At 40.0% G+C, this 16,825-nt stretch overlaps 1 protein-coding gene across 2 annotated transcripts in view; it reads right to left on the bottom strand.

Annotated features, from left to right (window-relative positions):
- Positions 1-11,340: 11,340 nt before the first annotated feature.
- Positions 11,341-16,825, bottom strand: part of ZDHHC21 (zinc finger DHHC-type palmitoyltransferase 21) — a 43,278-nt gene continuing 37,793 nt past the window's right edge. For both annotated transcript variants that reach the window (XM_063423046.1, XM_063423045.1), the window contains one exon: positions 11,341-16,808. In XM_063423046.1, coding sequence (XP_063279116.1) covers positions 16,676-16,808 — 133 coding nt within the window. In that variant the 3' untranslated portion in view covers positions 11,341-16,675. The remainder of the gene's footprint in view (positions 16,809-16,825) is intronic.

Genomic DNA, 16,825 nt, shown 5'->3' with positions numbered 1-16,825 from the left:
TACACATCAGTCCAACTGAGAGGCAAATATGATGGTTTAACTTCAAAAAATCAATAGTGATACAATTCCATTATGTCCAAAGAACTGATGCAGCTTGTATATCTATGATATATATGCTATGATATATTGCAAATTGGGCAGAAGACAGTCAGATAGCCAATGATGGAGACATGCCCAGAACTAGAATGTTCAATTGTACATTCTAGGGCCAAGCAAATTTTCATTTACCTTTTTTCCATCAAAATAATCCATATGCAATAATGAATCCAATGCACAATAAATCAAAATGCTAAACTTTTGGCATTCTTTTATATTTATTTATTTTTAAAAGTTTATGAAATGCAGTATTAATTTCTCCATGTCTAAAAATGTCCCTAAGGAAAAGTCATTATTCAAAGGTGAAGGTGGAGTTGCATTTGCCATTAAAAAAATTAGTTTGATACATAAGAATTGCGTGTCTCACACAAGTGTTCTTTATTCAGTAAGTGCCTGTTTCATGAGGAGGGTAGGCTTTAATGTTCAGTACAGAATAATACTCCGTCCATCTCATTTGTGGATTGCATTTCATCCCTGTGAGCAATGGGAGAATCATACAAATCTGAATTGTATCCCCTGAGATTCAGTGCTAAGAAGCCCAGTAACAAATGGGGTCATTATGCTGCCTGCTCACAATCTCCTTAGAAGAAGGGATGGATTCTTTTCACCTTCTCTTTGAAGTGAGGAGCACACTGATAGGCTTTATTAAATACAGTGCACTTTTGTAACTGGATGTGGAGCAGGCACATTTCTTACTGCCCATCTCCAGTTCAGTGGCTACCAAAACAGCTCTACCAGCCAAGACCAAAACACTTACATAGTGTCCACTGTGAGCTGGCATGGTCAACAGAAAAAGCAGAGGGCTCTAGGGAAAGAAGTGTCCTTACACCAGACTGCATGGCAAATCTGAGGGGGTGGGGTAGGTAACAAAAAAACCCAAAGCTGATAGCTCCCATTTCCTAGGACACCGTAAGCAGTAAAAGTTTGGAAAGCCAAATCCACCCTCAGCAGTGACTCTTCGCCATTTCACTGCCATGAAATGCTGTCCTTTTTGCACAACAGTGCCCAAAGACTGCACTGTCATGCTGTGCCCTCACAGCCACGCCAAGTACACTCAAGGTGGGCATGAGTGGTGGAGATATTGTTGGCCCTCAAAGCCAGCACCCATCTCTGGAGCAAACATATCACACTATTGCATGTGCAAGCAAGAACATGTGAGAAACCATATATGCCATGTTCCCAACTGCTGCTATCCTCTCAACTAGCTCTATCCTGTTCTTTTCACACCTCACAGTTTCTAAGCAGTTTTTTACAGCTCCAGGCTAACTCAGCTTATTACTTGGACATATTGAAACTATGTCTCTAGAAAGAAGTGTAGATGGATTTCCTTTATGTAATACACCATGGAAATAAATTATCTCCAAACAAAAAGTAGATTGGCATATTTTCTTGCTGTAACACATTTCTACTCTATTTTAGTTCCATTTTACATTAATTTTTCACAACTTTAGTTGTTTCCAATGTTTCTATGTTTAGCATTAATGTTAGTTTGGTCTGAGAGGAGCCTAGCTCCAAGACCTTTTCTGCCTTGTCTTCCCTTTTAACTCAGGTGTTGCCTTTGCTTTTAATCCATCACAAGTAACAACTTTTTCTCCTAATCTGATTGACTTAAAATCTTTGCCAGTGATTTTGCAGTTCTGTATGTTGGTTTGTATTGGGTTTGTGCAGGAAGGTTTTGGTAGCAAGAGGCTACAGGGGTGGGTTCAGTGAGAAGCTGCTGGAAGCTTCCTCCACATCCAGCAGAGCCAATGTTGATGCCTTAAGTTTTAGCTTTCATATTTTCAGATTCTGTCCTACCTAGAGATGTAGTTCTGAGCCTCATCTCAAGTGCCAGTAAGCTGTCTTCACAGGGTAGATAGACAAAGCAAATCCTTTTTCTACTGGGCACCAAGGACAACTTTCAGTCCAACAACATAAACAACAGTGGACTGAGAGGAGAAACAAGAAGGATGGAACCTCACAACCTGAAGCTGTAACTGGACAATTAAACCCCAATAAGCAAATAGACCAAAACTTACAAAAATGTAATATCTCGTGACCAGTCAGCCATTTTGTGGCCGTTCTTAGTCTATCCTGGGTGTAGCCTTGGTCAGGTTCCTGTCCTGCCCAAAGTGGATCCTGGAGTCCTTTCAATAAATCCCTACTTTATTCTCTAGGTCTGTCCAGTCTCTGTTTCAGGTCAGCCTTCCCAAGGCATCAATTGTCAGCCAGCTCCAAGATGGACCCACCACTGACCAAGGCTGACTCCATTAGCAATGGCAGTAATACCTCTGTAACAACATACTAAAGAAGAAAAAAATAGTTATTGCACAGAAGTAATTGCAGCCAAAGAGTGAAACAGCCCTGCAGACTCCGAGGTCAGTGCAGAAGGAGGGGAAGAAGATGGTCCAAGCACCGGAGATGCGATTCCCCAGCAGCTATGAAGCAGCTCTGCCTCTGCAGTCCATGGAGGTCTATATTGGAGCAGAGATCCACCTTCAGCCAGCTGAGGAAGGAAGAGCAGGCAGATGCCCAAAAGATGGCTGTGAATCCGCAGAATGCCCCCTCTGTGCAGGATCTGCGGCCCCGTGGAGGGAGAGAGAAGCCCATGCTAGAGCAGGTTTGCTGACAGAACTTGTGACCCATGCGATCCTTGCTGGAGAAACCTGTTCCTGAAGGACTGCAACCTTTGGAAAGTGACCAGTGCTGGAGCAGTTTATGAAGAGCTGCAGCTAAAGGACAGAGTGAGAGTGCAGCAGTTCATGGAGGACTGTCTCCTGTGGGAGGGATTCCACTCTGGGGAAGGACTTGCTGCTGCCTTGAGCAGCAGCAGAGGCAACAGGAGATGAACTGACCACAACACACATTCTGTCTCTCTGCACTACTGATGAGGAGGTGTTACGGGTTAACACAGCTTGGTTTTTAGTTGAAAAAGAATATGGACTATTGCCCTGTCAGGACCTTGGATTTCTTTAGAAAAGCCAAGAACCTATCAAGGGCCAGTTCTGGACTACTGGCATGTGGTTTGACCACTGATAAAACAGAATGTGACTTTTGGTAATACCCAGCTAGACCTGAGGCTTTGTTCGAGCCCTCCGTCTCTTTTCTCCCGGTGAGCCACCAGGTAACGCCGTGGGCCGCGGCGGGGCCCGGCTTAGGCCCGCTCTGCCTTGGGCGGCCGGGCCGGGCCTGGCCGGGCCTGCGGGAGCCGCTGCCGCGGGGAGCGGCCCGGCCGGCTGAGCCCCTCTTCTCCCCGGCTGAGCCCCTTTTCTCCCGGCTGAGCCCCTTTTCTCCCCGGCTGAGCCCCTTTTCTCCCGGGCTGAGCCCCTTTTCTCCCCGGCTGAGCCCCTTTTCTCCCGGCTGAGCCCCTCTTCTCCCGGCTGAGCCCCTCTTCTCCCGGCTGAGCCCCTTTTCTCCCCGGCTGAGCCCCTCTTCTCCCGGCCGAGCCCCTTTTCTCCCGGCTGAGCCCCTTTTCTCCCCGGCTGAGCCCCTCTTCTCCCCGGCTGAGCCACTTTTCTCCCGGCTGAGCCCCTTTTCTCCCAGGCTGAGCCCCTTTTCTCCCGGCTGAGCCCCTTTTCTCCCAGGCTGAGCCCCTTTTCTCCCCGGCTGAGCCCCTTTTCTCCCGGCTGAGCCCCTTTTCTCCCGGCTGTCCCGGGGCAGACGGGGGGCTCTGGCTCGGCAGGGCCGGCCGTGTGCTGGAGGCCCCGGCAGAGGGGCCAGGCCATGGCCGGGCCCGGGAGCAGCCGGCAGCGAGGAAAAGGAGCTTGCGGACTCTGCTGGCAGCCCCGAGCTGAGCTACCTTGGATCAGATCGAGGGGTGGAAAAGGCGGCATCCATCCGCCTCCTTCACCGGCGTGGCTTTGGGATCTTCGCGGCTGCCGCCCACCCGGCATGAGCACCGCATGAGCACCGCTTGGGCAAGTTTTAACTCTTCCCTGCCAGCAGATGAAATTCCCAGAGCACTGGCCCTTCGCAAAGTGAGAACTGACAAAGTGATTGAGATATAAAGCGACATAAACCTTGAAGTCGGTGAAGAGTGAGTGAAAAGACTATTTGAGACAAAGGAGAAGGAGTGGCCTAATTTGGCTGGACGTCTGTTGTGAACTATGGATAATGGACTGTTTTTTCCTGTAACATATGAATTCAGTTGGGGAGGATGTTGTGAAAAAGGCATATTGTGTGTGTGGCTCTACGCAGATATTTACTATATGTAATATGCTAGGTAGAAAAGTTATGCAATATTAACATTTTAAATAATATAGTAAATGTAGTTTTTAACATTGAATCTAAGTAAGAATTGTGTGTAAGGTATTGTCCTTAGCCCAAGAGCAAAGAGAAGATAAACCCCGAGGTTTCTACACAGAGAGAACAATTACAACAAGCCAGACTAAAAACCCCTCTTGGATGTTTCAGAGGGAAAGATGCATATCTCCTGGAAACCACCCTGGTCAAGCCAGACCATGCATATCTCCTTGAATCCACAAAGCTACCTGGTTAAGCCAGACTCCAGGACGCCAGGGGTTTTGCAAAAGGCTCTTGGCAAACGGGCTTTTCTTAGATAAAGTATGCATATTCATTAAAGTTGGTCTTCAAAAATAGAGAGTCATCTCCCTAACGGGGCCCTTCTCCTTCACAGCCTTTGTCTGGGAGGGAGGGGGGACGTAGTCCCGGGCTACCTTTCTTTGCTCTTATTGCCTCATTATTTGTCCTGTCTCTGAAAACTTTTTAAACTTTTATTATTGTATTAATATTTTTGTAACCAATTTTTATTCTTTATTAAATTTTCATAAATTTCAAAAAGCGAGTGATTGGCATTTATCACAATGTAAAGCTCTAGTTAAAAGGGATAGGAAGCTCTTTGCTCCTAAGGAAAAGCGGATTTTTAGCTTTTGAGATGAAGATGATTTTTGGAAATTGAAGAGAATCTTTGTTTTATACTAGAAGAGGCATCCTTAAACAGTACCCCTAATAAGCAGACATGGCCCATATGCAGTGTTGTCAAAGCTGCAATTGGGAAGGACCTCACAAAGGCAGGATCCTGGGCGGCTGTCTTTGTGAGAGATGAGACCCACAAGACAACTTCTATGTTGTCAGTGGAGAAATTCCATAGAAGTTTCTAAGAGAGACTCCTTTCCTAGAAGAACTGATGAAAGATTATTTTTAAATGGCAAAACTGACTGAAAATTACAAGTTTTGTCTCTTTATGTTGTATGTGAGAAAGTGAACCATTGGTGATGGGGAGGAGTGCTTTGAAAGCTTTCATTTTAATCTTTTTTTTCTTTTCCCTCTTTCTTTTGATGTGTGTTAATAAATCTAATTTTTTTATCTTTAAGTTGAGCCTGTTTTGCCTTTTCTCCTAATCTTATTTTCACAATAAGAAAATATTTAAACCACTACACTAAATTTAACAAGCAAAGTTCAGCAAACATGAAACCTCTATATAATTTGGTGTTTCCGCCCTGGTATAAATTTAAAAACATTACAGAAGGAAGTAGAGAATCAGTGATAAATTAAGCCTGGGAAGGACGGGGGAGTGGGGGGAAGGTGTTTTTAGGATTTGTTTTCCTTTTTACTATCCTGCTCTGATTTTGATTGGTAATAAACTCCACTAATTTCCCCAAGCTGGGTCTGTTTGCCCACAACAGTCATCAGTGAGTGATCTCTCCCTGTCCTTATCTCAACTGGATTTTCATTATATTTTCTCTCTAGCCGAGGAGGGGAGTGATAGGGCAGCTTTGGTGCACATCTGGCATCCAGCCAGGGTCAACCCACAACAAGGCTTCTGGGGGCACTTGGCCTAAAGCAAGCAGGTCTGACTGAGTCCATAGTCACCACATATATCGAGTATTCTGTCTGTCTCCTATCAGCTGGTTAGGTGGGAGGACTACTTACCTTTGGGTAAGGAGATGTGGGAGTTGAATTATGACTAGCAATCATTGCTCCTTAGCTAGAGATTGTCCAGGTAACCTCTTGGTATGGCAGACCGTACTTGGGATGGGAAGAATATGATGGATAACTGGCTAAGCGACAGGGATTTTCCCATGTGGTGGAACACCAGCTCCAGGTCGTTACAGCAAATTTTCCCAGGGCAGAAGGACTGGGCATGGTAGGTGCCTTGGTTTGAGTGCTGGCCAAACCAGAGATGGGGCAGCAAATATTGTCTCTACCAGTTTTCTTTGATGAAACAACACTCCTGAGAAGTGAAGAGCAAAGAATGGGGAAGGCTCTGTTCCAGCTAATTTCTTCCAAGTATGTTTAGATTCTTTATTTCACTTTGATGTTTTTGCCGGAATAATGTAAAAGGGGTTTGTTAGACATGAGGCACAAATAGTGGAGTGTCCTTGGTTTGGGGAGCATCATGTATCTGTGTATTTGCTGAGAATAATCCAATGGTATCAGTGTAGCTACAGTGTACCTCTGAGTAAGGCTTATGGTTATCTTCATTCCACGTGGCTGCCCAGTAGTAATGGTTAATGATTTCCCCATGATAAGCATTTTTGTGCTCTTTCACATCCTCATACAGTTCACAGTCTGAAAGCCCATTTCGCTTGTAAAGAGAAAACCACAGAAATATGGTTAAGCTTTATGTAGGGTGAGACATTGTGGCGTAGCTGCAATTGATTTCACCTGAGTGATTTTCAACTCAGTGAGTTGAAGTGAGAAAAGGGGTAGAATAGGCCAAGACTAAAAGAAAAGTTCTTACTTGAAATATCTAGGAACTCTATTTCCTAATATCTCCCCTGGACCAATCAATGTTTTTGACAGCAAAAGGAAACTTCCTTAAATAATGTTGATAGTAATCATAATTCTCTTCAGATGTTAAGCAAGAATTCTGATTTCACTCAGCACCAGGCTGAGCCAGGCCTAGCACCACTCTGTGATGAATGCTAATGCACTATCTGTATAAGTCCCTACCTGCGGGAAGGCTGGAAGCACAGGAGGTTTTAAACAGTGTTCAGCTGCACACTCAACACTGAGTCCTCACTGCTGCAGACAGTCAGAGGCTGTGCTATCCTGCAACTGGGCATATGCCTCTCTTGGCATAACGTTGATTTCTTTTTGGTCCTCCAAGAGATCACCACTGTGAGTCCCACATAGGGGGTTATAGAAGCAGTCTCCGTGATGTAAGATGTTAATGTAAGACCTTTGATTTTTTAGCAAGTCTTTCTCTGCTGGAGTGTCTGTCCAGTTGTTAAAAGGCTTACATTTGTCATGATCTTCTATTCACTATTTTTTCCTGCTCAATTCTGGAAGGTTTTGAGCCCAAAAAACACCACTTCAGGTTGCAGCCCATGGTAGGCAAGACAGAAGTTTCAAGGGTCTGTGCTGATGTATTTTGCCTTGAGTTTTGGTGCCAGATCATTGGACCTCACCCAGGTATCTGTCTGATGCCATAGGGGAGGATTGAGTTTTCCCAACAAACTTTTAAACTTTTTTTCCCAACCAGCTTTTTAACTGAGTAGTTATCAGTATCCCTGTGACTACTGGCATGTGATTTAGCTACCTATCCATACATGCTGATAGTTACCAATGCCTGCTACTATTGTGACTTGATACAAGTTTTGACCTGCCTTGTTGTTTAGGTGTTTTCTTTCATATTCATGTGTTTCTCCATCTTCCTTTTGTCCAGTTTTACCAGATAAAGATTAGCACACTGTGGGCAGAGTATGAAGTAACTCTACAAATTGATAAATCCTCTGCTGCTACATTAAGTACCACAAATCTGCAGGAAAGAGCAAACATGGGTAATTAAATTAAAAGTCCCCAGTGTTGCAGCTCTCCAAGAAGCTAGCACCATTTCTTTCAGTTCATCATCTTTCTATACTCCAATGACGGACAGAACAGCAAGCCACAACAGAGAAGAACAAACTGCATATATAAAGAAGTGTAGCTTTTAACTCAGTTCACATCTGGGAAAATTAGTACCTGTCTGAAAACTGCTCCAGGGTCTCAGTAGTGCCTGTTTTTAAAAGCTTGTTTCTGAAAGAACTTCATATAATAATGCAGTTCAATTCATCTAAGTAACAGAAAATTCTAAGGACATATTAGACAAATTGAATTCATTATTCTAACTGCCTTGCCATCTCTGGGTGATAATAATCAAAACATACTTAGTTAATGTTACAGATTTCTACCTTCAAATGCCCTTTGGCCTTTGTGAAATAACTGCATGAAATGTATGGATTGAGTTAGCATATCCTGCAAAGACCTCACTAAACTTAGAGTTGCTGTCCTCCTCATAAGCTAATTACACATTATGTATTTGCCATCCATTTTACATGATAAATACATCTCAACATCAACAGCATTAGTTTTGTACACAACTACCACTGTAATACAATATAGACCTTCACATTCAGACTTTAGGCATTATAACTGAAAATGCAGTTAAGGTACATTTGCCAAAATCTTTATTGGACCTAGTAATGGTAAGTGGACATATGGAACCTCATCAGTATTCTCCTACATGGAGACATAGTATCTTTCTGTCCAACCCCTCTTAAGCAATACATTAATGTTATTTACTGCCTGTCTTTTATGAGAAAACAAACTGCTCTTTTACCCATCACATATCTTTTTTCCCAAAATTTGATAAACAGAAATAATGTACTAAAAAAGTTTAATTTTTTATCACAATCAGCTGCAAATAACTATCAGAAAATTTGCTATTGTTGACTTTCTCAAATAAAAGACGTAATTGAGATAATTGTTTCAACTAAATCCTGCTCTGTATCATCTGCCTTTCATATTAATTCAAGATCTATTTGTAAGAATAATGGTTCTATTCAGACTTCTCCAAAGCTGCAAAATTGTTCCTATGAATCATACATGCACAGTGATTTCAACTGTGACAGTTAATTTTTCTTTTTTTTCTAAGCAGGATAAAATAGGATATGTAGGAAGTGACACATAATAGGTGCAACATTAACCTCTGGCTCTTAAATAGCTTTGAATTATTTTTTCAGAAAACAGCATATTTTAATGAGAATATTCTACAAGGTACATGGATATCAATTTGGCTGGCTAGTGCATTCAGAAAAGGAATTATTTTTTGGCTTTGAAAAAGGCATGTAGGTGAGAAATTGGATCAATTGGACATGACTGTGGCTCAAGTTCAACAGTTCCATCGGTGCTACATCTTCTAAGTATCTCCACTTTTGACATGGTTGAAACATCTAGTTTTTGAAAGGTGAGATCTCTAGGGAATTTGCAGGAAGACTCAGGAAGCGTGCATTGTATGTCCCATCCGAATGCACCCATTCGTAATTCGGTTACGCCACAGGAAAGCTCCAAGTAGTTGTGCTTAAAAGAACAACAGCAGCTGAACTGATGGCAGCAGAAAGGATCAAGAGACCAAATAAAACTTTTTTTTTGCTCAAACTGCTATAACTTGAAAATTAATATAAACTTAGGTATAAACATTTTATCTCCCACCCACAGGGAGATGCTGCTCTGAGCTATGGACTGTGGTGCTCTGTTCATATGCAAAAACAATCAAGAAGAAAGAAGGGTCACAGAGCCACATTGCTGCTCACAGACTCCTCTGCAGCCCCATCTCCACGTGGTATGGTGTGGCTGCAGCGCTGTTACTTTCTCTATCTAAACATTAGGTTAGAAATACTTGCTTTATCAACAAACAAGGTTCCTGACTCTCTAATACACAGCAAAAAATATATTTTAAAAACAAACAAACAAAAAAACCCTTGGACCAGTTGAAAAGGCATTGCATCTCCTTTCTTAGTTCATACATGTTGCTGTAGCTTCTCACTACCCAAGGATATGAAGGTAGTACCTGCTGCATTTGACCCTGTAAAATTTTTTTTGTGTGTGTTATTATTATGAGGCTATGAGATCATTTGACTAGTCTAAGGAAAAAGAAAAAAAAAAAAAACTTCTTGGCTTTTTTATTCTGGGAGTATTGAGGTAGAAGAACAGGGAAACCAAATTCTGATTTTTTAGTGCCAGATTAAAAAACCTTGGCATACAGCTGAACAGCTGATGATGCTGAAGATATACTACTGGTGAATGAAGAGACTTATAATAAAAATTTCCAGTCCTGGTTGTTAGTGATAAGAAAGCAGAATTATTCCTCGTCCATACACATGCTGCATGTATGTTTTTGTAGAAATATGCCCTGAATGTGTAACTGTGTAGGAAAGAGCCAAATTAGATGCAGAAAGGTATTTTCAATTTCCCTACGAGTACATTCTATAATAAAGGCACATACATAAAACTTCAGTATTTGAAAACAAAATAAATTTATCTCAAATGATTACCTACGACATGCTCATCTGTTATCCTTTAATTTAACCCAAACTCAAAGTAGAAAACTAAATACAGTTTCATATATGAACTCTCTTTCAGTGTATCCAAGTTATCAGAAGTTATATTATCAGAATGAGCTGAAATACACATATGCTTCACATTCCATTCACCTATGCACTGTTGGATATTAGGAGGCCCAAATTCCTTATGTGACGCATGGGACATGGGTGTTTCTTCTAAAGTAGATTATCCAGGTTTCTGTGGAGTGTAGGAATGCATTTCCACACCCGAGCAGATGTTATCAATAGCCAGAAGCTTTTGTTTTATTGTTCTCTAAATTTTTTTCCTGTGTTCACTGCTGCACTTCTTTTTACATCTTTAAAGCCAGTGTATCACTTGAAATAGACCAAAGTGTGTGAAATTTTTCTGCATCAAAATCTGACATAAGTTCCCGTGTACACAAAACAGAAGAGCTGCAGATTCATTTAGCTCTCTCAAAAAGTGCTCCAAGGATGAACAATCTAATACATTGTAAAAAAAAAATACAAGCCAAAGATTAAAAAAATCCCAAACTCTCTTTCAGTAATTCGAAAACTTTATATAATCTTAACTGAAAGCTACATCAAAGGCTGGAACAGTGATTATGTAGGTGAGAAATTTAACCAATACTATAACCAGTGTTGTATACCAACATTAGTTGGTGCATTACTCTTAACAGGGAAAGTCTTCAATACTTCCACCAACATTCATCTCTTCTCTTAAAAGCAAACAACAAAGCTCAGATACTACCTCACTAACTATTCAGAAATTTTTCACAGTTCATTTTTTCAAAACAATCATTTGGGATTGTAGCTTTTTCACTTGTCACAATAAAAAATATACAGCAGTGAGAGTAATTTATAACATAATAAGAAAAATCTACAAATAGACTGGAAAAATATTAGTAAACAACTTACACGACTTTAAATCAATGTAAATAAAATTCAGTGATGAGAAAGAAACTTTTAATTTTTTTATTTAAAGATAAGATTTCATAAAAATATAGGACAAAAGAATTCTCAGTAGGAATGAAAAAATAAAACATAACTTAAATCAATTTTAAAAAAATCCCACAGAAACATGACATAAATCAAAGAAACAAAGACAAACACAAAACAATACATTGCTTACCAGCTGAACATACTCTTGCATTTTCAGATTTAATTAAAAGAATACCAGAGTAAGCTTTCCTGTTTTGATATTATGCAGTCATTCATCTCATATGTTATCATTTAGGCATAACCAGTGTTAAGACCTCATAATTTTCAACAATTCCAGTAGGAACTTCATTCAGCATTATTTGAAAACAGTCAAGATCACATAAGAACAAATGAATAAAACTCAAATACATGCCCATGTGTGAGCTACAAAATTCAGAATGCTAGTTTACAAAAGTCAGTATAATTTTTCTGCCTGTTAAAGAGACAGAGTGATAATTTTCTGTCTGTAGATATACAGGTATCAGTCCTGGGAATGTGCACAGAAATACCCAGAAATGTACAGATATAAGAAGTTATATTCTATGAAAATTTTGTATTTGAAAACCACTATAAGTCTAAGTCACTCTTACAGTTATACAGTTGACAACTAGATGGCCCTTGTTGCAATAAATAGCTTTAACCACTCTGCCAAGACACAAGACGCCACTGGATAATTTCAGAACTGAAATCCTAGGCCTTATGCAGTCCACAGATACAAGCATTTCAATGCCTCCCAAGGTCAAATGCTCAGCCACTGAGAAAGTAGTACAAAAACCTCTCAAGGAACATTTTACTGAAGTATCCAGTCACATAGTATGTCACCTAAGCAAGGACGCTGTATTTAGAAGTACCTATTCTTCCCAAAAGCAGTTTCTAGCAGCATTCAGCATCACACTGTTACTTTTGAGATCCAAATACTTCAGCTAATTTAGAATTAGATTCAACTTATTAGTAGGAGAAAATCACCTCCCTCACCTCCCTGTTATCCGAGCTTATTATGATGCAGCCCAGGGTGGTTTGCGTGCTGAAAGCACACATTACCAGGTCATACTGAGCTTCTCATCAACCAAACATAGTAACATGAACAATGAAATATCCTGGATTCTGAATGTGAAAACAATGTGACTTGTCATGATCTGCTAGTTTTGTATGAGGCAGAGTTAAATTTCTTCAGGGTAGCTAATGCAGGGCTGTGTTTTGGATTCATGCTGGGAAGTGTTGATAACACAGGAATGTTTTCCTTACAGCTGAGCCACAAGGAAACACAGTGACAGGGCCTTTTTTGCTTCTTACACCATCCCATCAGGAAGGCTGGAGGTGCATAAAGAGTTGGAAGGGGACACAACTGGAACACCTGACCCCAACTCCAGGGGTCAACTCCAGGGATATTCCATACCACATGGTGTCATGCTCAGCAAATAGAGCTGGGGGGAGGAGGAACACATGAATGTTTGAGGTGATGGTGTTTGTCTTCCCCAGTCACTGTCACGTGCACTGCAGCCCTGCTTTCCTACAGCTGGCTGAACACCCTGCCTGACCATGCAAAGCAGTAAATTAATTATTTTGCTTTGTTTGCCTGCATGGCTTTTGCTTCCCCTATCAAACCTATACATTATCTTGACCCAAGAATTTCACATTTTTACTATTCCAATTCTCCCCCTCATCCTGTTGGGAGGGAAATGACTGAATGGCTCTGTGGTGCTTAGTTGCTGGCTGGGGTTAAACCAGGATACATGACATTCTACTTTGTGTTTTATTGACCATGTATTTATAAAGTAATGAATCAAGATAATTATCAGGAGTATCTAAAGAACAGCTCAGAACATAGTTTAAAAGTTATTTATCTTAATAAACCCTGATGCATAGAAAATTTATTCTTAAAATTCCATGTATATGAGAATTTAAGACTCAACTCCTCCTCAAGATTGACAATGATTGTGTGTACCTGAACTGTTAGACCAGCTGTGTGATGGAACCTCTCCTTCAAAGCAACAGATCAGAGGACAGATTCATAGACATTATTTAATGCATTGTCTTTTATTTTAGACATCAGCATTTTGCAAATGAAATCTCAAGGTTATGAGAAGATAGCAAGTTAACATTCTTCGGTCCTACCAGAAGTTATCCCACATTGCAAATAAACCAGCTTTATTTCCAAATGTTTTCAGGGAGTAGTTAATTGGTTCTTTAAGTTCTCTTTGTGGCTCTCAGGAATTTAAATATTGCCTAGTCAGAAGATAATATTCACTTTTCTCAATAAAACATGTTGTTCTGATATGATATTAGGGTGAAATTTAGTAACCCTGTCTATAAGATTTTTTTAAATGCATAAAAATTACAAACACTAATCAATCTTAAAAATGCATTTTCTACTAAAACAAGGATTCTTAAGGAGAACTTGGAGGGAAAGAAAGCAACAGTTTAAAGGATTCAGGAATTTCAAGGTCTGAAGGATTTCAAATTGGTTCATAAAAGTCTGATTTTTCCTGACAGAACAACTTATTCTGAGAATTAGTTTCAGAACCATTACTTGGAGAAACTAATAACATGATTGGGTCTTTCAGCTAAATTAAGAAAAAAATTATTACTTTTACCATTTTAGAGGCCTCTAATTCAAAGAATAAAGTTTAGTACCTCCTAAAATGTCAAGTCTCTCCAAAATCTCACCTTTGTGCCCCAAATACTTAGAAAAGGGACAGAAACTAACTAGCAGTCCTAATCCTGTTGCAAATTGATTCCTAATGTTATGATGATTAGGAGACTGAGGAAAAAGTAGATTCAAAAAAATGTCGAACAATATGGAAACATTTGAGAACACGAATCTGTGAAATTAGCACTTTTGTTTGAGAATCAGGCAAGATTTTCACCTTGCTGGAAAGTATAATTGATACTCCAGCCTCCAGGTTTGCCTTTCGGTCATTTAAGGGCGCGCCTCGGAATTCAGAGGTTTTCTGACTTGCCGATGTCTCGGACGGCGTTCCGGGGTGTGCCCCGGTGCGCCAGCGGGCACAGGGGGTGACGGGGCGGGCGGGACACGGGCGCCGCTCCCGGGCCCTGCCAGCCCACGGCACCACCCCTCAGCTGCCCACCAGCCTCAGGAACCACCGGCGCCCTTTTTAACTAAGGCTCAGCATGGGCTTGGAGCGCCATGCACGGCGACACTCACTGGAACAATAATAAGGGAAAGCAGAACACACAATCATATGCCCCACGATGAATATACCAAAAATTCTTTCTGGGTAAGGTTCAGAACTGTATAATCTGCTCTGATAACTGATTAGTATTAAAAATTTCGAATTATATTTTGGTCATGGAACATTTGAATATTGGCACAGAAAATGAAATATTATTTCCCTGTGTATTCCAGAGACTAAAATAGCTGTGAGGTGTGGTGGGGGAGGAAAAGAAAATAACAGAACAATTACTTTATTATGTATATCCACACTCCTTTCCATTTCAAGCAATGCTCCAGTCTTTTCACCCATTTCCTCTAGCTTCTTTTTATTTAAATATTGCTGCCAATATGCCAATACCATTTGAAAGAAAGTCGAACCTCACTACAACTGGCATGAGGAAAAAAAAAAAAGGAAAATGGCTGAACATTAAGCTTAAAATTTCAGCTAATAAAACATTGCATCTATTTTTAAAAGGACAGGAAAAGTAAAAGTGGATCAAATGTTAGACATTTACAAAAGTTTAAAGTTCATGTGATTTTTAAGAGGCACTTTTTGAAACTTTCAATGGATCATCAAAATCTGTTAATTCGATAAAGGGGCACCTAACATTGGCAGTAACTGTACGAAGACTTTGAAAGAGTTGATCTAAAAACTTTTTGCAAACACCAGTCATGAAAAAACTCACCCGTCTTTTTTGAAGTAACTGTTCATAAATAAACTATCACTTTCTACACAATCTACATATATAAAATCCTGTCTTGGTGTCTTTTATTGTGTCCTGCTGCATGGCTGCTATTTAAGATGGATCCTAGTCCTGTTAGAGTATGCAACAAACACAGTAAGCAGCATAACTGGAAACATTATGTTTGAATTTCTCCTAGAAATCCTAGTTTTCACAATCATCTGAAGCTAATTTTTGTATAGATACAGAGGGCTAAAGTAAGTACATGATTTTTCCAGATAAAGGAAGACTGAGATTGTACTTTGGAAATAGTTATCATTTTACCAGATCTGAAAGATGCTTTCTTTGGTTAACTACTTCCATACTTAAAGAAACAACAAGCTATCTACATCAACAAAATACCCTATTAAATGTTTTAATATACTTGACTGTTCATGTTAGTTGCAAATTTATATTTATGTATAAATATTTTTAATTACTTTTGTTTTCAACATACAAACACTTAGACCAATTCCAGCTAATCAAGACTAAAGAAAAGTAAATATAAAATTTTTAGCTTTATTGATAATATACTCTTCTTTATGGTATATTATGCTAACTAACTACATCTGTATTTTTTAAGAGTAATCAGTATTTGCACCATGCAACTTCTCTGTTGATTATTGCTGATTCAAATCCTTGGGATTTAGGGAAAACATGCTTTGTATCTGCATAGTTTACCCTGAAATATTTACCCTCTCACTGACATAAAGACATGAACACTTTTCACTAACATCATATCTAAGTCGAAAGATAACTGTAAACTGTAAACTTTTCTCTATGTAAACACACATCTGTGTGCCTTTACAAAACCTCTCTGAGAAAGGTTTATGAAGTATTCTTCTTAAAGCTTCAGCTTCAGCTTTATATTGCCTTTTACAGTGCAGTGCTGCAGGATTACTTTTGCATATCATAAATAACTGACAGAATCATGGAATTTTAAATATATGTAGCAGGAAAAAAAGACATTATTACTATCCAGACAGACCTACTGAAAAAGACCCTAAAAAAAAATTCAAGGCAGAATAAGACACTTAGTGAGAAATTTAACCATCAATGCAAACTTCAGTGCTTCCTACACAAAAAAATACAAAAGGAAAAAAAAAGGTAAAAAAAAGGACACAGTATCAAACTGCATAAACTACTGCATTCCAGTTGTTTGCTTTTGGTATTAACCTCAGAGACAAAAGGAATCTCTTGGGAAAGCTGTTTTGAAAGTAAACAAGCCTGAAGTTGATTGCTTAACTTGTGTTAATTTCAGAATAGAATCAAGACCATAACTAAAATAATGCCCGGGGCACACTGTGATGCCTACAACTGGATTTTAATTGACTTGAAGACTGTCATAGTCCTATTATCATAAAACCTGTAATGCACTTCCAGCATGGAGGACCCATCTGTGCCCACCATCCATCTGTTTAGACATGACCGGCAAAGTGGTAGGGAACTCGCAGTGGTTGCCTCTGCCTGAAAGGAATAAACCACAGGATCTTCCAGTGAGTGCCAAAAACTTCTGAGAAGGTCTGCTGCCATGGCTTTCGCGGCCTCGATCTACAGAAGACAGCATT

Source organism: Prinia subflava, chromosome Z, assembly GCF_021018805.1.
Source record: "Prinia subflava isolate CZ2003 ecotype Zambia chromosome Z, Cam_Psub_1.2, whole genome shotgun sequence".
In the NCBI taxonomy this organism is placed as follows: Eukaryota; Metazoa; Chordata; class Aves; order Passeriformes; family Cisticolidae; genus Prinia; species Prinia subflava.
The sequence above is the reverse complement of the archived record's forward strand: the minus strand, read 5'-3'. Positions and strand labels throughout refer to the sequence as shown.